The 25,541-nt window shown below is 41.4% G+C and overlaps 1 protein-coding gene across 1 annotated transcript in view; it reads left to right on the top strand.

The window, feature by feature from the left end:
• The window catches only part of doc2b (double C2-like domains, beta), a gene marked incomplete at both ends in the record, with an annotated part of 136,448 nt that overhangs the window by 53,452 nt on the left and 57,455 nt on the right, over positions 1–25,541 (top strand). Inside the window, one exon of the mRNA XM_084564241.1 lies at positions 17,521–17,600. Coding sequence (XP_084420367.1) covers positions 17,521–17,600 — 80 coding nt within the window. The remainder of the gene's footprint in view (positions 1–17,520; positions 17,601–25,541) is intronic.

Below are 25,541 nucleotides of genomic sequence, written 5' to 3'. Positions count from 1 at the left end.
CAATGGCAACTAAAGAAAGTAAAAATCTATGTAAAAACAAAGCTTCATAATGACACAACTGCGCTTTTCATTTCAACTGTTAAATCTATGTTTAAAAATGAGGGATCCAACTCAGTTTCCAATTAAAGGGATAGATTATTTAGCACGGCTCTGATTTATTATAATGGGGTTTTCAGGATGGAGTTCCTCTCCTAATAATTGATATCAGCATCAGCCCCCATCTGAACACATAATCAGCTGACCTTTATTCTGAACTAGCCTGCAGCTAAAATCCATGCTAAGCATTGATGGACCCAGGTCGGAGCTTTATCAAAACAGAAAAGCAATTTGAGACACAGAAAGGCAGCATTTTCACATCTAAAGGACTCTTTGGCTGCGGCAGATCTTCTATTCAACTGAATTATTCGCCACTCAACAACTTATACTGGGATTCAGAGGAGCGCGTGGCCTTGGACACAGCTCCAGCTAGAACATACGGAGATGTGTCCACTGGGACTTTTCAGGAAATAATCCACACTTGCTCATGCTTCTCCTGCCCTAAGCCTTCAAAATGGCAGAACAACTCACCCTGTTCATGAGACAAGTCCATATGAAGCACTCCCTCTTGTGGTATTCAAGATGGAAATGTTCAGTAAGGCTTGAGTTCACTAGTTACTCGTTACTAAATACTCGTCGTCATTAGCTTCTTAGCTTCTACATTAGCCTGAAAGCCCCACCCACGTTGGTCTCTCCCTTGGGAACTGATCGTGCTCCTGCAAAGATCTGCCGCTTCATGTGGCGATGGACAGAAGAGTAATAGCGGTGTAGTTGTACACATCATCTCAGCGTCATTACGTCGAATTTGTTTACAGCAAAATGGCTCTGGTTGGTTGCAGGACTATCCAGTTGTGTGCAGATTATTACCAGACTCATATTCTGATAAAAAAAGGAAAACGCCAACATCTGATTAGCTCTCAAGACTTGAACGCCAAGCACAACTTCCTGTGCAACTCACAAGTTCCATTTGAAGGCAGCATTAGGCAAATGATTTTTAGCCATGTTAGCTGTAGCATGTCGATTGCTCAATCCATCAGTAGACATTCATAATCCGTAATTCCTGATGATTTTGGTTCAGCCTCCAAATTTTGCATTTTGCATGCCCAAATGCTAATTCCAAAGAATTTTCACTTCGTGTGTAGTGCTAATAAACAAGTATTAGCATGGTTTATACCCGCTAAACACTGGCTTGCTATTATTGTCATTATGAGCATGTTAGCACTGAGGTACAAACACAACTGCACCAAAAGTACAGCGCTAATAGCACGGCTGTGAACACTGAGACTTGAAGTGTCTCTCCACTAAAGGACAGCTACCGGCTCAAAGTCAGACAAAGTGACCCCCTAATGAAAATTAAAAGACGGACATGAGGGTCATTAGGATGTAAATCATTTTAAAAGCCTAAGCAGAAGTCCAAACTCAATCTAACTGTTCTTCCTTTGTTTCTTTAAAGGGCAATATGTCCTCCAGTCTGAAGTACAAAACATGCATTTTAGCCATTGCCCTCCATAATGACCCCCATTACTGTTTTTACCAATTTTACCAAATGGCATACTTTGTGAGCGGCCTCCCCGGTGCATCAGAAGTACAATTAGAATTAGCTTTATTGGCCAAGTATGAGCACACATAAAAGGAGAAAATAAAAATGACTTCTGCTACAAAGATTATGATTTCATAAAACCCCAACCCAAAACAAGGTCCACCTTTAAAGTCTCTTCTTGACGTAGATGTCAGTTTAAATCTCATTTCTGAAAATAGAGAGCAGTGCTTTGACAAAACAAATAAGGCTGATTCCTTTTCTTTTGCTCTCAGATTGATCTGAAGTCTGTTTGAGTTTGAGTTAAAATGTCCCCAACAAAAGCCCAACAAGTATCAAGGACGACGACTTCTAATGCTGCTAAACTTGTGCCTCTGCAGATTTTTCTATATAAAAATTGAGCATGGGTGGTTTGCTCCTTGGGGCGATCACACCATGAGCGAGCAAAGAGGGAAAGATTGGGATTTTTCCACCCCATTCAAACAAAGTGTTTGGCCAGTGAACAGTGACTGTTGGAGACATTTTGTCCTCGTGCCTACGAATATGCATCGGTCCTAAAGACGCTGCAGTAGAATCTGATTGACTTCCAGCTGGGCTAGTGTTAACATGCTTCAGTCATACGGAACGCATTTTATCTGGATTGCTAGCACAGACCATACACTATAAAAAAGATGGTCGCCATGATAGCTCCTCAAAAGTGAAGCCAAAGCAAGTAGAGCTCCCCCTGGTGGCTGGCTGCAGTATAGGTCATAATAAGCTCCACCCCCTCCATGTTAGTGGGTGGGACTAAAAAGTACACGTCAAATAAAATAAAAAAAATTCAAGGATAGTTTCTGTGATATTAGGTAGTTAATATAATGCTGATGTCGAAGTGTCCATTTTTCTGAGAAGCTTTGTTTTGTTAAAAAAAAAAAAAAACATATCGTGACATGCAGATTGACAGTTGCCATTGACAACTGCTTGGTGAAGCGGTCCCGTATAATCTAAGTGCAGTGAATAATCCAAATCTGGCTCGACTCTGGCTCCAAACTAGCAAGATGGCGCCACCTGTATCTCCAGGACACTAGCGTCAGTTTGGCCAATGGGAGGAAGAGGAGGTGCGTCGTCCATGTTTTCTACAGTCTATGCCAGAGGTGCCCGCCCAAGGGTCCAGTCTAGCAAACATGATGAATTTTCAGAGTGTGCAAATTAGAAGTCATAAAGGGCAATTATTTCAATAAAAGTGGCACCTAGTTGAAATTTTTCCACGAGAGATCGCCCTGATCTAGTCACAGTCGTGGACATAACACAACACTGAGACCCAGAACTGAATAACAGATGGCAGCAGTGAGCCGGACAACATTTTCATGATGTTCTTTGCACTAAAACAAAGGGAAAAATCTGGAGTTGTTGTTATTTATAGGTTATTATGTTACTGGACCAACCGGGCTGTATGTGGCCCCCGAACTAAAATGAGTTTGATACCCTAGGTCTATGGGTCAGACAGTTATCTAGTGATCAAGATGTTCCTACCACAGTGTCTAAATGAAGTCAGGAACATGCCTGCTTTGAAGGAGCGACAGTCATTTTCATTTTCCGTGTAACTGACTTACATGAAACTTCATTCATTGGCAAATATTCATTGGTTTTTATGTGCAATCTCCTCCCTGCAAAGCTTTCCAGATTCATTTAAAAGATGTCCCTTCTAAGAAAAGCATTGCCACAGTAGATTGTTTGGACCATGTGGCTAGCTGTGCTGCTTTCTGGTGAGAGCAGTCTCCATCAGCGTCCAGTGAAGCGTTGCAACTGGTGAGGCTTCATGGATATCGCTACAGCATCACTGGTGCAATCACCCAGCGTGTGTTCTGAGCTCACACCAGCATGGTTCAGTGAGCCGCCGCGGAAACAAAGCATTTGCACAAATTTATTTCTTCCCTCTTTCTATGTATTATCAAACCCTGAGTCCGCAGTGCCCTGTCATACATCCAGACCGTGTCACATGAGCACGATTACATACAGAGAACATTTTAATGGTGTGTGTCTAATAAGGGGAACCTGAAGAATGAGCGACGCAACGACAAAATGTGTCACACTTCACTGGCTGTGGTAATTAAAAGGAGTGTGACCTCCGCTCCTGTCAGCTCCAGTAATCTGTAGAGGTGCCACGCAGGTTAATACCCTGTTTTAAAAACCTCGCTGCAGACATCGGAGATATATGACATCACGTCATCTGTGTTTGACGTGTTTATTTTTTTATTTTTTTGTCTTTGTGGAAAAAACACAAACAAACCAAATGTCCTGAGTTACTGAACTTCCTGTCGCCAACTAGTAATTTCTGTATATCCAAAGGAGAAACTTTGAATCTAAATGCAGTGACAGCAGTTGACCTAATGATGCAAAGTGCTGGTTGTGAGTCTGTGGTTTGTGTACGTTGACAGGATGTGAGAAGGGGAGTCGATGTCAGGAGATTTGGCCATGAATATGAAGTGATGACAGGAGACTCTCGGTTTGAAGGAGCTGTTATTCCCGTGGGTGTGCGGTGACGCCTCGTGAACCTGCGGTACATTCAGTATTCACGGCAGATAAACAAGATTCAACAAATGGTTTCTTTAATGTGCTGCCGTGACGGAATTCAACCCCCCTTTTTGCAGTAGAGATTCTTACATAGGATGTATCTATAAGGTCTTTTTTTCACCTCCTCATTGGAAACACTGCTGCATTTCAGCGGTTGTTAGAAAAATAAGGTTATCATGGAAGAGGAATATCTACACAGGCTGCTTCTGTGATGAAATATGTAAGCTCTCCTGCATGTTAGTAGTAATGCAGCAATCTAGTAGTGTGGCTCAGGACTGAATTCAACCGTGAGGGAGTACATTGAGTGTCCGAGCTCTTTTTTTTCAAAGACAGCTTTAGGTGACTAACAGTCCTTTCCAGCTCAGGTCATCACATCTGGTTCTTTGATGAAATCCGTGGACACAAAACATAAAGTCACAACTTCTAATTCCCTTTCTTATGCAGCATACATTTTTGGTCAGAACACAGATGAAGATACGTTGAAGCAAAAGCAACAACAAAGTTTTACGAACCCTATAGAAGAATACAATTTTAATGTAAATGAGACCACAATTACGCTAGGGGTGAGTTATTATTAATTATGTGTTGTTACAGCTCTTACACGGTGAAGAACATACAGTGGAAACACAGTCTAGCTCTCTTACACCAGCTTGGAACTTGCTATTACTATTACCCAGTATCCTGACTTCAGGTTTTTAGATTATATTTATCCTGTTTGCATGAAATGAAATGTGAAAATCTAGATCAGTTTGGCAGGTAAACTGTTTAACTGATGGGAATTAAAAACAAATCTTTAAATTCAACTTTGTATCTGGTAAGAACATCTCTTTTTTGGCTCATTTAAAAATATTCTGCAGTTAGGACACTGTAATCAATCCAATTATTAATAAGTGTAAGTAGGCCAACGTATTAAAGCTGCACCGTCGAGCGTTTTGTGTCCCCCTTGTGGCGATGACAGTAACTGCACCCTCTGGCGTGCATACAGTGTATATAAAGCTCCGGTAGCTGACGTCACCCTGCACCGGCAATCACAACACCGCCATATTGGCAGGAAAGCGTGCTTTTTGAATTACTATTCGGTCGACAACGGCGAGCAACTAACTTGCTTGTCCTTGTACCAGTTACATCCTAAAATGGTTGACAGCTGTTGTGCCCCGGGATGCCAGAATAGTCGGGAACAAGTAAAGGGGAAATAGTTTTATAGGATTACCAAAGATCCCGCAAGACGTCAGATGTGGATTACTGCAATAAAACGGGAAAACATAGCGGTGGGATCCCTCAAGATTTGTCCTGTGTAGCGATCAAAAAATCACACCTGGGTCATGATAAGGTTCTGTGATATATAATCTGTCAAGTTTTGTCTTGTACTGGTCAATTTCTATCTGTTTAAAGTGTCAGTAAAGTCTGACGGCCTGAAATCAGAGCTGGCGCCGTTCAGTTTTCCTCAGAGTTTTCTGCCAATATGGCAGCGTCAACAAACAAAAGTCATGTGACGCCCGGAGCTCTATAGTCCACCGTCCCTCAATCCCTTTTCTTCTTTCAGCACTGTCCGATGAGGTACAGCTACACCAGTGATATTCCTTGTTTGTTTCCATGCTCCGTGGTCTTCTTTTTTAGGCTAACCCTCTCTCTGATGAATTCACAGAACCGAAGTTACATCCGTAACTCTCATATTCCCTCCACGGGATCCTCAATACTCCTAATTACTGTAAGCTACCTCCACTGTCGGCTGGCAAAGGCTTGAATGGAATGGATGTTAACATATATTTAAAAGTCCTGCACGTTAGTTTTAAATGATTACGCTGCTGTAAAAACATTTACACTGTTAATTCACATCTGTTGACTCAGGCTCTTTAACAGTTGCCAAGCAGCTCTGTATGATATTTATGAGTGCGCAGTCATAGTTGCCCTGATGTAGTCATGACATTACACAGAAACAGAAAATGTTCCCACGTTAAAATACTTCACAGAACACGCAGGTTCATCTATATTAATATGAACTGTGACGCATTAACATGTTTGTTGTTGTTTATTTCCCATTAACATGCAAATGTGAGCGGTCGTGAACTACAAAATCAAATTATCTCCTCTGTAGGTGGAAGCTGTGTTGGCATGAAGTTTTTATCATGTTTCAGAGAATAACCCCTCTCTCTCTCTCTCTCTCTCTCTTAAATCTTGTGGATGTTCCCTCCTTTTTTTGTCTTTCATCACGATAAATCGGCTCTGTGGTGGAAAGCAAAAACAAATAACATCTTTAACAGAACCTGTCATCTCCCGTGAGAGTTTTCCACTCTAATGAGAGGCACATAATGGGACGCCGAAGCAAAGCGTGCAATCTAATTGTTCATTCAAGCAGACAAATTAACACTTGGGCAATTTGTCCCTTAGACTACAGTAACATAATGTGCACAGTGGGACTACCCCCGCTTTCTGATACTTTTCAAAAGATGAGACAATCGGCACTTTAGCCATTTGTACATGCTGGATTTTCAGTTATTAGTCAGAAACTGAAGCAAGTCTCCAAACATTTGGCTTGTATTAAGACTGTCACACTCATCTAACTCGTGTTTATGAGTCTGAATGCTAATGCTGTTAAAATAGACAAATATTTAAAGCATAGTAATATTAGTAGATCATTATGACTCATTTGTCTCTTTGCTAAAATTTAATCCACTTCTAGTCAAGTAGCAAACTCCAAGGCTGAAAAATAAGCGGAAGTGACGCCACCAGCAGTTCCTCTGATGGCCACTAGAGGTTTGCTCCAAAAACAAGTCAATCCACATGGACCGTGATGTCAAGCTGTCCAACTTTACAGCAGAAATAAAGATGTTTATGTCTTTATTCATGCTAATTTCAGCGTTCATGACAACTGTATGGAAGTGTTGAGCACTTGTTGAATCCCTAAGATTCTCAATGGGGTTAAGGTCTGGACTCTGTGGTGGCCAATCCATCTGTGAAAATGATGTCTCATGCTCCCTGAACCACAACTTTCACAATCTGAGCCCCATGAATCCTGACATTGTCATCTTGGAATATGATCCATTGATGGAATAACCTGGTCATTCAGTATATTCAGGTAGTCAGCTGACCTCATTCTTTGGACACATAATGTTGCTGAACCTAGACCTGAGCAACTGCAGCAACCCCAGATCATAGCACTGCCCCCACAGGCTTGTACAGTAGACACTAGGCATGATGGGTGCATCACTTCATCTGCCTCTCTTCTTACCCTGATGCCCCCATCACTCTGGAACAGGGTAAATCTGGACTCATCAGACCACATGACCTTCTTCCATTGATCCAGAGTCCAACCTTTATGCTCCCTAGCAAACTGAAGCCTTTTTTTCCAGTTAGCCTCACTGATTAGTGGTTTTCTTAAGGCTACACAGCTGTTTAGTCCCAATCCCTTGAGTTCCCTTCACATTGTACGTGTGGAAATGTTCTTACTTTAACTATTAAACATAGCCCTGAGTTCTACTGTTGTTTTTCTTTGATTTGATTTCACCAAACCTTTAAGTGCTCACCGATAACGATCAATCAGGATTTCTTCCTCTAAGACGATGGTTCTCCACTATCCTTCCAGTTTTTAATAATGCGTTGGACAGTTCTTAACCCAGTTTCAGTAGTTTCTTCAATCTCCTTAGATGTTTTCTCTGCTTGATGCATGTCAATGATTTGACCCTTCTCAAACAGACTAACATCTTTTCCATGACCACAGGATGTGTCTTTAGACATGGTTGTTGAAGAAATGAGAAGCTGCTCATTGCATCAGTTGGGGTTAAATAACTTGTTGTCAGCTGAAAGATAATAACCCATGCAGTAATTATCCAATAGGAGGCTCCTATATATTTGAGTAGTTCAATCCAGGAAGCGTATATAACTCAACTGTTTAAATTAAACCAAGGTTTAAAGTTACACATAATTAAGAGGTTGGTTGCATCACGGGTGGGCTAGCCGTCGTACTTCAGCTTCTTTGATTATTTTTAAATAAGCCAAGATTTAGGCGGAGTCAGCCACTGCCAAGATGGCGATGAACAGCGGCACCACGCTGAGCTTCAAAACGGCCCTTGAGGAATCCCTATGGGTAACTTCGCCAGTCTGCTTGCCGACAGATTTAAAGCTCACTAATTAATCTTGCATGACATCAAAAATAGACAAATTATCCTTTTTGGTTTTTGAAAGCAAGAATGGCTGTTTTGTTTTTTTTCCTCATTTACCCGGGGATTCCATTTTTAGTAAGATCTATCTGTTCCTTTCCAGCCCATTGATGTGAGGATATCACAAGATGTTTGACCTAGTTTTTCAAGATCCATTACTTTGCACTCAATTCATGCAATTTGACTTTGAGCTATTTACTGCTAATGGCGCCCTAATTGCACCTCCATTCCACCTGAGCGAGCCTCAAAAGAAAAATAGATGTTCACAGGGAGTGCTGATTATTCCTTGCCTGCTTTATAGCCGTCCTCAGTTGCTGCCTGCGGATTAATATCAAAAATCAAAAGAAAAGGAATGTAGCGTCAAGAGTGTATGCTTCTGCACGGAGAAAGTCGGCGCGTACGCAGAGGTATGGTGTATCATGAACTTGTCTCTCAGCTGGGGGGGTGACTGCTCGGTCAGCGTCGCTCAGTGGGAATTGCCTCTGCAGCTTTGCCCCGAAGGCGAGTAATGGAGCTGGTGTGGCGCTTGTGTTAACCGAGCATTGTGGTGGCCACTCTGACAACAGTCATCACTCAGAAAATCCTCCTGTCCCTTTCGGCGGTGTCGCCCTTCATCAGCTCTATTAACACTATAATGGCAGGGGGAGCAGACCATTACTGTAAAACACAATCTGACATGTGCAACACTCTGTTTGGATGCATGTGTAAAAAATGTTCTTTTCTTTTTTTTCCCTGCAAGCCATCAGTGTGCTGGATGCCACAGGCTATTTTCTCATTTTACCAGCTTTTATTCTGAGCTCTCAGCCCCCTTTTGAGATCTGGTTTGTCTCGTGTGACTCAGGACTATCTGCATTTGTGTTGTTTTTGCAATGACGCAAACACCTCTATAGAATTAGGTTGATGCGTCTTGAGACCAGGCGCATTATCATGACAGCGCGTGTAGGCACCGGATGCTATTATTCACTGTATATTTTATATCCTAAACAAAAGCTAAAACAAAGCTAACGGGATGTTTGAATTTTCCTGAATGTGTTTCGTCACTCGTCCAAGAATATTCTTCTTTCCTAAAAGACTGGTGGGGGGAGGTTGGGGTTTTTATTTATTTATTTTTAGCTATGAGTTTTCTTGATGACATTTGCTCGGGTGGTATTCTCATTTTCCCAATTAGTGGTCCTTTTATGACCCGTTGATGACCAGAAACCTTTTGGAGACAGATGTTCAGATTGTGCTGTTTTACATAAATAGCTTCTTTTACTGTCCAACATAAGGCCTGCGGGTCAAAAGTGGCCCGCCAGAGGGTCTAATCCGGCCCGTGGGATGAATTTTGCAAGTGCAAACTGCAATTTTTCCAATAAAAGTAACTGGTATTCCTAGATATCACACAGTTTTAATAAGAGTTGTGGACATAACACAACACTGAGACCTAGAACTAAACAGAAATTGCACTTCTTTTTCTTAAGACATGTCCAGTTGTTCATTAAATGTTTGTAATCGTGCAGTTCATCAGTGCAGTTCTTCTTTGCACTAAAACAAAGGGAAACATTTTTAGTTAGGGTTTCTTGGTGATGTTCCGCCACTCATCAAGGTAGCTTCTTCTGCTCTAAAAGACTGGTGGAGGAAGTATGAACGGCCTATGAATGGTGCCCAACAACCAGACGCTCACATGTAATTGGAGGAGCGTTTCAGGTGGGCACCACCCATCAATGCTCCTGTTTAAACTCCAAATCCCCACCATTTTTTCAGAACTGAAGAAGCTTCTTTTTACTCCTCTTTCAGAGCGTTCCTTCTCCGTCAGGTGTAGGTGGACAGCTGAACCGTAACCCAAAGAGCTGTCTCTCCTGTGTTGAGCCATGTTCTGTTTTGGGAAGTGGACGTTTTTGTTCACCTAATGTGCCGTACTGAGTTGTGTAGACCACATGCGTCTACCTGGGCTGTCGGTTCTTAGGGTGAGCAGGGGTTTTGCCTCAGTGTGTAACAGTGAGGTTTATTATATATACACCACAGCCATGTAAGGGCTGGGATAGCATGGTTTTCGATTGTTCACCTTCTCACTGTGTTTCCCTACCTTGACTAATGCTGAACGTCTGTTTTGTTATAGCTTTATTTCTGATATACCACGACCTGGATGACACAGAACCTTCATAGACGTGTATGTTCCCAAGTTGATGGGTAGTTATTGGAGAAGTGAAGCACCGTTACTCCATTGTTAACGCCTCAAACAGCATGCAGAGGATTCAGGGACCCAGTGAAACACTCTGACAAGATGTGATTCTGACTTAATGTGCATTACATGTTTCCTGTTTAATGACAGGCGAACAAAGGGACAGCTTTGTCTTGACTTTTAATCAATAACCTCCACTTGCTTTTGCACATCCATGTCACTCCAAATACCTCCATCCGTCTATGAAATAAATAAAAGGTGGATGCTTCGTAACGTTGCTCCGGGCGACGTGTCTGATAACAGGCGGAGCGCTCCTCTCAGATCATACATCATTACACACAGCGGGAACGACATATTTTGTCGAGGGAGCGACGACGGCGTCAACATTTTAACAGCCCTCCGACACTTGTCATCCTTCGCTTGCTGGGGAAACAATCACATCACCTGATTTGGCTCCAGTTTTCGGCGAGGGACGCCTCCGTTGCGCCGTCACCTGATGTTTTTCCAATATTTCGACATCTCGTCGGGTTCAGCGTAATGTGCCGGCTTCGCACAGGCGGCATTTCCCTTTGCACTCTGAAAAAGGAAGGCATCAACACGCTGAAAGTCAGTTTGTTTCAGAATAACACCTTCTAATAAAAGACACATCTTTGCTCGCAATTATGTAATTAATGATTCTTTGCAGAAAATTGGCTAATTATTACTTTGCATACCTCTAAGAAGCTACTTGAGACTGAATTAGACGTGTCACCTTTTCCTGGGAGTCACAGAAATTAGGCTGCGCAGCGAGACGTGGCTTTGACTCCACTTTATTATACTGCTATAGAGCTCACAGCGCTGGTGCGTCTCACTGCTGGGCTCTACCCCACAGCTATCCAGATGGCTCATGCATCTGCAGCGCAAAGTACTGTTACAGGCCGCACCTCCACAAACGTCCTAATAGAATCCTACTGTTATCCTGAATACAGAGATAACACAGGCAATGTCACGGTAAATTGAGCATTAATGTGGAGGGGGAGGGGTTCATGGCAGGACAAACGACCTCCTGTTCCTTCTTGGTTTGCTTTTCTTATGTTGCAGTGAAACTCGGTGGCCGATTAAATCTGTTTAACCAGCAAAGATGTGGAGAAGATGAATAGTGGAGGCACTTTACACTGGACATATATCAATGTTGATACCAGCATCTTAACGGCATAATCATGCCAGTACTGGGCAATAAAACAGCTAAATGGAGGCGTTACATTAGTTCTGTTTTCAAACATAAAAGGTCTGAAGTCTTGGCAAACATCTTGGAGAGAAGAGTAACCGATATAAACTTCATCTAGTCCGGGGCAATCAGCCGGCGTTTGGGACTCGACATGCTCCGTTGGTGCCTCGGTTCACGTCAACAGTGATTGCAGGCGGCTTTGTTCTCGTCGGCAGGGCCATCTGGCGGGTTTGAAGCTGTAGGAACCTGCTCTTTGTCCGTTTCTGCTCCAGAAGGGTTGTTTCCGCTTGCTTCTGCATCGCTTGCTGATTTCTCTGACTACAGGTCAGGCTGAGGGTCAAAAACTTTGGCAGCGCTAATTAGTGCACTGATGGTTTTGGCTCCTCTTGGAGAAAAAACTCACCCCTGGTCCTGGTCTTAGGTTTTTTTTTAGGACATGTTTCACGAGATGGAGAAACGACACCTTTTTTTAGATCTGTGTGGTGAACATTATCTATTTCTTCCACATTGGAAAGTGACAGTTTGTGACGGACATCGTAACCAGCATCAGCTTCATCAGTACTGGACTAAATTGAAGATTTTTACTAAATGAAAGCCTTTTCACTGGTTCTGATTTCAAAATTAATAGTGTTAATCCTGCAGATGGTTTATTACACCGCTTGACATGAATGTTTTAGAATCAGAATCAGAATGAGCTTTATTGGCCAAGTATGTGTACACATACAAGGAATATGACTGGTAACTTTTGGTAACTTTTGCTCTCTTGTACAAAAACACAGAACTTAAAAATTTTCACATCACGTCTATATCCACAGAACCAGCAAAAAAGCTACACGCTACCGTAGATTTTCAGAGAAATGACGCTGCGATTTGATGCCCAACGCTTTGTCAATGCACGACAAGGTGCGACGCGGCACAAGTCAACATTTTTCGTCAACTGATCACATGCGTTTGTTTCAACGATTCATTTTTAAACAGACGGTGACATGAGTTTGATGTTGCTGCTGCAAGTCGGCCATTTTTTAAACATTTTTTAGCATTCAAGAGTCAAGATTCATGATGTTTATTGTTATATGCTCGGTAAAAACAGCAGTTTAGACCTGCTGTGGAAAATGAGGTCTTCAGCTTCCTTCAGTACAGAGATACTCTATTCTGGTGAGAAACACGGAGACTGGATGCAAAGTCCAGTTGCCTTTTTTCACTTGAGATGGTAACTAGGTGTTAATCAAGTCCTCTTATCTTGTTTATCCTGACATTTATGGAACGTGCAAGGAAGCCTTCACAAGTTCCAAGCGTACCCTTCTCCATAGGTTCCCACAGAACTATACTAATCTAAAAAAGAATGCAAAGGGTATACGAGATTATGTAGGTTATTAGTGGGTCCGTACTCAGGACTCTGAATCACTGCCTGCATCTCTTTGTTCCCTCCCCCCAGTTTGGAGAAACAATCGACAAATTAGAGATTGCTAGGTTCAGAATGTGCGACATTGTTGTCCTGTGCAAGAGCCACGTTCAATTACGTGGATAAGATCAGTGCAGCTGTGTAGGCGTTACGTAGACGGCATAAATAGCATCTTTTAAAATGGATTATTTTATTTGATCCTAAGCAACCCAGACTGCGTCACATCTGAAAACGATGGCTTATGGCTTCTTTGTTTTCGGGCCCATTCTGGAGGCAAAGTCTTATAACGCAAAGCTGCTGTGATTGTTAAAAGTTTGGAAAGCAGTGCACATTAATCGTGTGTGTGTGTGTGGGTGCGTGTGTGTGTGTGTGTTGAGCTCAGCTTCTAAAGCAGCATTGATTCACTGTTCTTCAGGAGACTCTAATCACTTAATTTCAGGATCGTGGAATTTAATTCTTCGGAAGCTAACCAACTATTGATGGTCTCTTTAAGAGCTAATTATGTTGATGTATTTTACATCCCAGTTTTTTCAGTAGCAGTGTTGCCTACACAAACTATCCTGTAACAGTGAAATAGCTTCATGTTTTCTATGTGTTTTATGTGTTTATTACAATAAAAACATCTACTGAATTTCAAACTCTGCTCTACAAAAAGGATTCCTGCTGCCGTACATAATTAAAGGCACCGCTAACCCTGTGCCTGAATAATTAAGTTGAGAACTACCACTGTAACTGATACCAACCTTTGATTCTTCTGCAAATTAATTAATCCATTCATCACAGCTGTCAATATTTTTGGTGTGTGTGCGATACCAAAGTCTTTCTAGGGCCCTGATTGCTAACGTCTTAGCATCCCTGTTTGCCACACAACTGTGTCCACCACTTCAAACACCTGCTTCTCAGCTCTTATCAGTGCAACCCTGACATTAATAGCAATACTGTGGTGTTTCAGTTTAGCGCTGGAAGTGAAACTATCAAAGTAGGAAGCTACTTTGGGCGTAGAAGTGGTTATAGCAATCATCAAATCAGCCATTAGTTTGTGGATTAATGTTTTCAAATCTAGAGTTTTGTAATTTTGGCAGCCCTCATATTGGTTTTTGGGGAAAAGTGAACCAGAAGTCACACATTCATACAGTAGGAAGTTGTGAATCAAAAGGTGGCCACTCTTTAAAGCATCCCCTTCTTTGTATGTTACTCAAATCTATATTGTAGAAAACTAACTTTATGCTCTTTTAAGGAAGACTTGAAGCTCAGAAACTCTGTTTAAACTTTTCTTACCTCAGAAAGTTTACTGAGGTAAGATGAGAATTTTCTGAGACTTCAATGCATTCTGACAGTGAACTCGCCCCCTGCTAGTCAATAGAAGGAATGCATGTTTAAAGTACTTCTACACTGGCCTCTGTTTTCCAACATACATATATTTTATACAGTTGATTACCTTGGCAGCTTCAAAGCCTCAAAGCCAGCCCAAACTTCCCCCGACCACAAAACCTTTATGCGGTGATGGACAAGCAACAGCAGCAACAGCGACGTAGTCATACATGTCATCTGAGCACCATGGAGGTGAATTTGTTTGCAACAAAATGGCGGACTATCCAGCTTTGTTTTATCTGTATCGGTTGAAATCTATTGAATAATGAATCTGATAAGAACCAAGTCTGGCTACGACAAATAAAAAAGTCATATAAAACCATTTTACAGAGGCCTGAGTACAGCATAAGAAACATCAAATCAATTAATTTGTAATTTATTTATTCATTTTGTTTATATGGTGTAAAAACCATAGACTGTATATAAATATGGATGTCACCACTTCCTAGCATTGGCCAAACTGATGCTGTTTTCGCGGGGATACGGGTGGCACCATATTGCAACTTTAAAGCCAAACTCTGATCAGTACTGTCCGAGAGTGAAGCCATGTGTGTTGATGCCCCGCCCACACTTCCTCCAGACTCACTCGTGTTTTCGTTTAATTAATACGGTCGCCATTATGTCACATCCTGTTTCTATAACTGAAACGAAACTTATCCAAAAGACTGACACTCGAACAACATGTAAAATGACCGAAACCATCCTTGAAAAATTATTTGACGTGTATTTTAGTGTTTTAGTCTGGCCCAAGTCCCGCCCACTAACATGGAGGGGGTGGAGCTTATGACCTATACTGCTGCCAGACACCAGGGGGAGCTCTACTTGCTTTGCTTTGCCGTTACAGCTGTTTTACACCTGAAAGCAGCTTTAGCATAAAACACATTTATGAGAAAAATAAAAAGGAGAAAGAATCTTGTTTAAAATTCTGCTTTTTCCTCATTGGAAGAAAAAGGGCCATCGATATTTCCACCAAATGTCCTATCGATCCGTGTAATAGTGGCCGAGGTACTGTACGTCCAAGCATAGAATAATAAATCATCCTTGTAAAGCCAACTGCTGGTTCATCCCACACGACATGTTTTTAAAGCACGGAGGAGGAGGTGGCGATATCTATAAGTACAACTACAAATCCATGAAACTACTGTTGTTCTCTGCTCATATAAATATCAAATAAGTGTGAGTGGAACAAAAGCTGGGTGTTATTTGTTACCAACAACACAACGCTGCAGAGCGTGCGAGGCCTTTTCAAGCCCACACACAACTTTTTATGTATTTAATTTATTTTTATGTCGCAGTTGTTGAAATGTGTTTTAGCTTTTTTGTTTTTTTAATCGAGGCCCCTCGTTGCTTGGCATTTCAAAAGGACAGAGGATGAGATCCAAGCCATAAATTGTTTACATCCACTGCTGTTCTTTAATAATATGAAGCAGCCTCTCAATTCAAAGTGAAGCCGGTCAATTCCAAGCAGGAGTGACGTTAAATAATGCAGAGTGGCCCTCCTCAGTTTGTAAAAAGTCTTGTAAGGAGGCAATTAAACATCTAATTTGCAACAGAAACACAATTTCTCACAAGTGAAAAGCATTACTGAGGACACTGAATAAAATCTAAATCTAATCTAAATGCTTTACTCTTTAATCTACTCAATTTGTTTCCATGAAATGACCAGTTAATGATGAAATGAACATTTGAGGACACACTTTCATCTGTTTAATACGACAACAATTGAATTATGCCTATTCATTTTTCCATTTAAACATTTGCACTTAACGCTGCCCACCTGCTCAGGATAGATCCATTATAATTAGTGCACTTGGCAGCATTCTGCTTCAGCGTGCTTTTCTTTTTAAAACGCCCCCCTGCCTTCACTTCTTATTGCTCTCCAGTGATGGGTACAGTATAATGATACTGTCTAAAGTTAACAGGATACGAACGACTGAGCCTAAACACTGCAGAACGCAACAAGTCATTTTTAAAGGAAGCTGATGGTAATGTTAATACTTCAACATGACATCCTCATATAAGTTAGAATCAAGAACCTAAGTCTATTTGGAGGCCTCTGATGAACCTGCTCTTTTAAATCATATATTTATTTTTTTTTCGCATGTGGAAAAGAAGAGAATGTTTAAACTCCCGTCAAACCAAACATTTGCGTCACTTATGAAGTGATTTTCTCTGCTGCTACTACTGTATATTTTTATACAGCATTATATATTTATATTATTATATAACTTAAATATCCTTTATATCTCACTATATACTGTACACGATATCTAAATATCTATATAATACAGATATCGCGTATCCGTATTATTGCATTATCTATCTATCTATTCTCTTTTTATATATACTTGCATTTTGTATTTACTTTGTATGTTGTTATATGTACTTTTGTGTATTGTACATACACTTTGCATATTGTTCATATATACTTGAAAATTTTATACATACTTTATACACCATACCTCACTTTTATTTTAGTTTTTTGACCCTTTTTGCTGTCATTCCTCCTGTTTCTATGTAATGAAGCTACTGGACACAGAATTTCCCACGGGGATAAATAAATAAAGTATCTAGTCTGTAGTTAAATAGATATTTCCTTCAGACGTCAGCGTCCAGAAGTTGGTCCCGTCCCGATGCCGAGTTCACACTAGATTATTTATCTTGAATATTCTGTGATAGAAGACACAAACTGAAGCCCGGCACTTGTCTCTGCTTGGCAGATTTGATAAAAATATCGAAATAAAGTTTGCCAATAAACGCTAGCAACAGTTCAACGCCGTCTGTTGACGCTCATACTGTTTATCTTTTCATTCTGAATCTGATTCTTCTCTGCGTCTACTGATGCTACAGGATCTATTTATCTACCTACCTTTCTATCCATCTGTCTCTCTACCTGATAAACTCCTTGTTGGGTCAATCAAGACACAACTTCAACTATTTCCATTCCTTTTATACTCATCCTTGGATGGTTAGTACTACTTTCAAGTAATGAAATCAGGCGATCGGTGTTGGACGTCTTCTCTCTACGGCGACATGCAGAGTTTTTTGGGTTTTCTTTCAGCTACTAATTTCCTTCTTTCTTCTCTTTCTCTACAGCTACACTGGGAACCTTGGAGTTCAGTTTGCTGTACGACCAGGAGAACAATGCACTGCACTGCACCATTAACAAAGCCAAGGTGAGCCGCCAAAGATTCTAACGGTGCATTCACAGCCCAGCGATCTATTTGAACCACACAGCCTTTTTTTTCCCAGTGCTTTAGACCTGTGATCATACTGAATACACCCGGCAAACGGTGTTGATAGTCGTTTTGTATGTACCGCACCAATTATTCACTGTATGAGCATCTGCCACTACCTTCGTCCTTTTTTAAATATTTTCTCAGTTTTTATAAGAGATGAATATTTTCTCGGGAGCCTACTCCTGTGTCAACCTACACGTGCTGGCAAGAAGGCTGTGGAATAGCAACTTAACACGTCCCACTGTTATTTGTGAAAGGGATATTTGCATCTATTTTCGTCCCAGAATTATTTCGGAAGCATATTGCTACCAAGGAGAACGAGAATATGCATGCGACCAATTGTTTTTTCTGGTTTATTTAGCAGGTTTTTACTGAATAAGTGGCATAATATTGTAGCCAATGGCTTTGGAACTGGTGGAGACCAAAATAGAGGTTTAAAGGATGGCGAGACAGACAGTTGATGCCTTTCTGTGACCCTAGTTTCTATGATGTGGCGCTGTTGCCTCTAGCAGAACCTTTTCAGCTAATTTTGCATGTTCAATCTGCCACGAGCAGATCCATCTTATCTGAACATTCAAATGCAGAAATATTTTCACAACGACACGCATGATCATATAGAGTGATCCAGGAGAGCCGCTCGTCTGTCCTTGCTAGTCCTAGCTCCTCCTTTTGAATGATGAATTCAGACGACTGCCACCTTCTTGTACGAGGAGTCACATTGTGAGGTGGAGAAAGGAATCACCACTCTCGCAATGAGGATCTTGAAGTCAGCGTTATGGGAGAGGAGCTCCCAGAACAGAAAAATGAATTTATACACAAAGGTAGATTATCTTCAGTACACGTCATGCTGCCTATCAACAAGTATGTTATCTATTCTCTGGAAGAAAGGAGCATCTTCCTTGAGATGGCACCAAGGCCTCAGGCCTCCTGCACTCTCCTTTCCACTCTCCAGTCTTTTGCACTTGAACAAAAAGTGTTCAAGTGCAACGTTTTGGTCCAGACAGCGGCGGCGTCACAGTCAGCCTTTGATGCCCGGCAGTTTTTCCGGTAGTGGCCTTTACAAACTTATTAAAGGCATGCTATTATTAGAGAAACCCTTTATTTTCAGTCTTCCGATCTACCCCTGCCACATGAATTTGATTTCGTTCGACAGTAATGCAACTTTATGTTTAACATTTCCCCCCCCCGATAAATTCAGCGCATGAATCAGTCGGCTTCCCTTACTCATTTCTCGGTTGTTTGTCTTTTGGTGTGCGGCTTCACTCGCGTCATCATTTCCACTCAGATCAATCACATCTATCGTTCTTCTTTATTTTGATCTGCTGTCAATAAAGCTCCTGCCTAAATATGTTGCCATGCCAACAGGCATCCAAACCGCGATGTTCCACCTTCAGTTTTTATCACTGTTTTTAAACCACCTTATTTATTATTTTGTCCACGGCCTCCCGGTCTAAAAGCTTTTATATGATGTGGCACTACTTCCTGGGGACAAGTGTAGTGGTACTGATGGATACTTCAGTAAATATGTAATTAGCCAAACATCCAGCATATCGTCGGTCGGTGGGCAGCAGCAGCTAAACCTGATCTGATTCTTAATGAAAAAGACTTGTACATATCTTGTACATAATAACAGCGAGTGCAGTTCGCGTTCGTTGTGATGAAGCGGTGGATCTGGCAGCCATGGCTGCCGTCAGCAGCTATAGCTCTTCCTGTCGGTCTGCCTGAATGGAATGGCTGGTATGAGGAAAGTGGGCATCAGAGGAGCCGGGTTTTGGCAGGAGTGTTGGACAGCAGAGTGGGCATGAGGCCATCTTGATTTATGGTTCTTGTTTTCTATACTGCTCTTTCCCTGGATTCAGCTTCTGCCTAGTCAAGCAGAGAAAACGATTTTCTCTCAGATACTGTATAAAGCACTATTTAATCAGTTTGCTAAACTCCTTATAGCTTTTTCTCACCATAGATTTTTTGTTGTTGTTGTTGTTTCTTTAGCTGCCAGAACTTCAATAGTACTGCAACATCCAGGAATCCAGTTAAGCATCTATCTAATGAGATGTTATAGATCTTTTGCACAGAAACAGGAACACTTTGCTAAAATCTGTCGGGGGTTCATATTTATGCGACGCTGATAGCTCGCATCTACGGGGCCTATATTATCATAGCTCTGTTGGCATTTGGTCAGAAAAACATAAATGTCATTCATTGCAGAAAGGTCACCAGACAACATAACTAAAACAAACAAAGGAGGTTAAAGAGGGTGCGAAAGGCCACTGATCTGATGATTAGCCTGACATGGGGACAATGCTGAATTTAATTTTTATTAAAAGGAATAAATCAAATGTGGAGAATTCCGATGTCTCTTTATTTAACTCGACCTGCTCTACTACTCTTCATTGCTGACCTTGTCAATATAGGAAAAACCCAGGAGGATAAAAAGAGGGTGCAGTAGAAGAAGGCTGAATTCAATACGCTTAAAACAAGTTCAGACCGCACCAAAAAAAATATCGTGCAGTCATTCACTTTAAATTCATAGACCTGGACGATGTAGTGCGCCTTCACCGAAAATGAGATTCAGGCTCAACTGATTGATTTATTGCCTGCCGTGTGTCGTAGTTGACGACAGCCGACCGATAGCCGTGTGATTGTGCATGCTCTTCGGCGCACATAATGGCAAAGTTAAAGACAAGCTAAAGGACAGACAACCCACATGTCCTCTCCGTATGACCCACGAATAGATTTACTGTCGTTTTATACAGGTCGTCGCCAGAGACAAGACAGCCGGTGTCATCACAGCCAGCTATGATTGGTCGGAGATTTGTGACTTTACATAGTCCTAAACTGTTTATTGTACCTGCAGTCAGCCGTGTCTTTGACTTTCTGGGCAGTTGCATGCAGAATAAAGTCAGTATTAGTCACAACGCACTTACAGTTTAAACGTTTTTTTTTTGCTTTCCTTGAAATTTCAGCTAGAATCACCTGTGGAGTTCCTCAGGGATCCATCTTAGATCCTCTGTTTTTTTCATGTTTACTCCTCATAACATGTTACTGTTATTCTTTTCTCTGTCTTCCAGACTCTGTTTGTTTGTAATTTAATGAAAGCAGGTGTGAGGTTGTCATTCTTTGCCTCCTGAACTTCACTTCTATAGATGAAAGTGTTGAATTTGTTTGAGTGGCGAATGCAATTTGAGGCAATTTATACTTCTCATATTCGAAGTTTTTGCTGAATCGGTTTCGTTAACCTGTCAGCCTAATAAGTCATTCTTTATTCAAGGACTGTTTGATCTCATAATTATTTTGATGACACTCCTTATTCGACCATATCATGCTACGAAAAAGGCTACAAAGTCGACCAGTAGATCGTCACCTCTGCATTTTCACCGTTTCACCTATTTCTTTCTGCTTTATCATCACTAATCAAATTAAATATCATTTTCAGTCACTTCATGTGCTCTGTATGATCCAAAGACACCAAATGACTAATTCCTCTTGAACCCTCAGTGCTGCACATAAACATAATAGCCACGGCGTAATTTAATTTAACTAATTAATTCGCCCATTAGTGCTCAGTAAAGCAGGCTACTGTGCTCATATAATCCCCTTATTTTAATGAAATGCTTAAGGATACTGAGAAGCCCTGTAAATATTTCTGAGTGTGTAGTGAAGCAGTTTTTAGTAAGAAGTCTGCCGGTTTCTTGGCAGCTGAACATGATAATCTACTATTAATTTGTGAGTGGGACTGAAAGGCTCTGAACCATACAATGACTATGAAGGTAGAAGGACGAAAAAAAATAAAGAAACCCATAGACTCTCTCTTGTTAACGTTTAATTAAATTCTTTGCCTTGACATGTCAACAAGCGAAGAGCTGGAGCTGTTTGACAGTACTACCCTTTCATACCAAAATATGATTGAAAATCTTCACCGATCCTTTGGCACTGACGTTCCTTATTCTGTCCCTATTCTGTTCCTTGTTCCCTATTCTGACATTTTATGAGATAAAACCACGCGTCGTAAGTCATCTCTCGGTTTATTCACCCTGTCAGAGTGAGCTTTACTATATTTCCAAATAATGTTTCACTTAAGCTCAATGTGTGGCTGCAAACATGCGTGGACATTATAACTCCAAGCAATGCTAACCATCTGTCAGTTATATATAAAATGACGTAATGAATGTACCAGAGACTTGTACTATGTCTCTGTGGACACATAGATACAAATTGCTCCTTGAAACATTTCTGGGAATAGTAACTAATATCCTTCACTGTCAGTGAAGAGTTGAAAATGTAATCACACGAACGCTAACCTCAGTAAATCACAACTGCCCCTGCCTCTATAAAGCTTGATTTATGCGACCGTAGGGGGTTATGCTGTTTAAAGCATTTCTAACTGTGCGCTGGTGTGTCTGAACTGTCGTGTAAATGTGCTACTGAAACACTAGGCAGCAACCGGTCAGCTGTGTTGAGTTTCACTCTGAGTCATGATATATCCAAAAATCATAGCGTTTCTTGAAGACCAAGTTTCATCCAAGTAGCTTCTTCTGGTGGAGAGTTTTAATTGGAACATCTGTGGGTGTTACCCATCAGAAACTGGTTTGACTAGTGTCTTTTAACTAGATACTGACCCGTTGCTGGAGGAGACCCTGTCCTCTTTCTCCAGTGAATGGTTCTCTGATGACCCATCATCAGTCAGAGGTTCCAGTCCCCTAGGGGTGAACGGGGGTGAATTTTCATGGAGACAGATATTAAGACTGTATTGTAGATTGATGGCAGATTATCTCCTATACAGAGATAGAATTTATAATCTGACATAGATGTCTTCCTTTACTGCTCTTTCAAATCATCTGGCTTCTCTGGCTACAATGTGGATGCTGTTATCTTCAAAGGAGTGTCTTTTGTCCTTCATGTGTAGGTGGACCGCTGAATCATTTCCTGACGAGCTGACTCTCCTGTGTTTGTGGATCGGTTGTTTTGTTTTCCCAATGTACAGGCCCGTGCATTCCTCACGGCACTGAACAGAACTACATTGCTCAGAAGACATCTGGGTAGATGTGCTTATCTGGCCTCTGAGTCACATGAAGAAGGATATGCATTTTAGACTAAATCACAACTGTTAAGGTCTGGACAAGCACAGAAAGTTCTCCTTTATTCGGTCCATAGTCTGCATAAAAAATGGACGCTATGACAACTTCTCAAACGTGAAGCCAAAGCAATTAGAGCTCCCCCTGGTGGCTGGCTACAGTATAAGTCATAAGCTCCACCCCCTCCATGTTAGTCGATTGGTCTCGGGCCAAACTAAAAGGGTGGTTTCTGTCATTTTAGGGAGGTTTTCTGAGAAGTTTCACTTTAGTTTCACTATAAAAACAGGATGTGACATCATGGTGATTAACAGTAAGGAAAATTTTTAATAAATAAATAAGTACAGCGTGTAATCCAACATTTCTTTGTAACTGGTGGAGGTAGAACAGAGCTTACTGTCAAACGCCAGTTAGACAAATGGAAGTGTCGGGTTAGGGTCAACGATAACGTGACTCCACTCTCGGTACTCACATTACTGTTCAGGCTCTGGCAACACCATATCGCTAGAACTTGTCAGTTTGACCAATGGGAGGAAATGGAGGTGCATCCATATTTTTCCACAGCCTGTAGTTCGAGCTCTTACACTCCGTCTACTCAGGCATCTTCTCCATGTTCTGTGCTGTAGTGATTTCCCTGAAAGGCTGATCCACGTTTATTTCCTCAGTGAAACTCAAGGCTGACCGGACTCCGCCTAGTGCTTTAGTGACGTAATTACAGGATAATTCAGACACAGTAGCGCACAGGTAGACATGCTTTCAAAGGCGGAAAAAATTGCAAAAACATAAATAAAAGTTGTTATTTATAAAGCACTTTCCCGGGAAATGCAGCTCAAAGATGTCTGGACGTCGTCAATGCAGCATCCATTTGCTGCTCAGTCCGGATAATGATGTGAAATACAGGCTTAGCTACAATACTTGAGATTAACTTTTGGCTCAACGCACATCTTCCTCTTGCTAACTCCGCTCCTTCCATAGCTTCGCCATATCCACATGCTGCTTAATGCACTAAGTGAATCAGACCACGTCCAGCGCCATGGCTCACATGACAAAAATAAGTGAATTTAGCCCCTTGAAATGGCCTTTAATTGACTTAAAAGGGAGTACGCGCACGTAGACGTACAGAGGAGGCGGCATTCCTCTTCACGGCCATCAGCTGGATGGCTTTGGCGTGTCTCACTTTCACATAGTCGCCCCCGGTTAGATTTTAGTGAATTGTACAGAATGACTCACGGCACCCTCTCCAAGACCTGAGACATCAACTGAGTTGTTCCTGATATTACAGCAGGCTGATACTGATAAAACCCCATAAGGTCACTACCTTTAAAGCTACAAGGGAAATGGCATTTTCTGTGTCTCTCTTCTCTGTTTGACATATTGGATTTCCAGTCGGAACTGGCTGTTCAGACCAAAGCATTTGTAAGATCAAAATAGCCCGAGCGCAGTGATCGCTGCTCAGAAATCTCACTTTGCAAAAATGTGAGGGGAAGAAAGAACCAGAAAGACAATCATTAATTGAACTAAAGACAGAGAAACCCAAATTCTGTCAATGTCACTGCGCCTCATTATCATGAATATGCAAATATAGACAAAAGCAAAGATCCTCTCCCGGCACGGTGTGCTACTCAAAGTCGCCGCATCGCACATTTTTAAATAAATACGAGCAGGCTGAGACACGTCATGTTGCGTTTGGAATAATCTGAATCAGGACGTGCTGCAGGTGAGTTTCCACATGTTAAATGAGATTAGAAAAGTCAAATGCTATGTATATGTGGACAAAAGCACTCCAGTGATAATCAGAATAAAAATGTCTCACGTAGCCGCCTCAGATCAGAACAGACTGGTCCGTCAGAAGATGTTTTCAGTCGGATTGATGATTTATTCAGTCGGAAAATATTAGCTCCTGATAATCATGTAAACCCTTGATATTATGATTTCTCTCTGACTGGAATAAATCCATTCTTTCCGTGCATATTCTAGTAAACACCAGGTGATGAGTTTCCAGGAAGGACACAAACATGGACGTCCGTTTTCTGTTTCTGTTTTGAAGGTTTCTTCCTCCGTGTTTTGTTTCTCGCTTTACTTCCTGTGTTTTCCTCATTAGTCTCTTATACTTCCTGCAGATTCAGCGTTCAACAGCATGCTAAACCGCTTTGCATGTCAAACACACACAGTGTACGTTATCAGATCATTGTATTTAGCCTCCATGTTAACCGTTACACTGGAATCTCCAGTCAGAATTTCAGTTGGGCTGAAAACACATTTTCCATGCAAGCGAAGCCAGTGTCAGCACTGAAGGAAAACTTTCAGAATTAATAAAATTGAGATCTACTGTGCCTGGAAATAAGGCATACTACAGTCTTGTAGTGGCGCAGAATCAAATGCCTCCCCACTGAGCTGGTGCTGCTCTCCCTAGACTCCTCTATAGACATGGGTGTAAAATAACGATTAATGGTCTCTCGCTTCATTTAGTTCACACATTTATTTTATTATTCCTCCATCCACAGACTTACTGAGGCTATAAGCACATTACGAGACGATGAATTAGTTTTTGCAAACGTGACAGTCATGAGCTATGATTCTGCACAGTAAGGTGGTTGTTCTAGTCACAACATCTTATGTGCATTTAGTCATTATATACGCTTGTTTTCATATATATTTATAATATAATAATATACTGCAGGATATGTAGCACTTGACACTTTGATTTGTTTGTATTAGCGAAATTTACTTCTGCAGACATGGAGTAGTAGCGGGGCTCTCTCTGCCTTTATACCTCCACTCCTGATGGCGGACAGGTGCACTGTGTCAC

This window comes from Chelon labrosus (assembly GCF_963514085.1).
Source record: "Chelon labrosus genome assembly, chromosome: 17".
Taxonomy (NCBI): Eukaryota; Metazoa; Chordata; class Actinopteri; order Mugiliformes; family Mugilidae; genus Chelon; species Chelon labrosus.
Note: the sequence above shows the minus strand (reverse complement) of the source record. Positions and strands in the feature narration are given on the sequence as shown.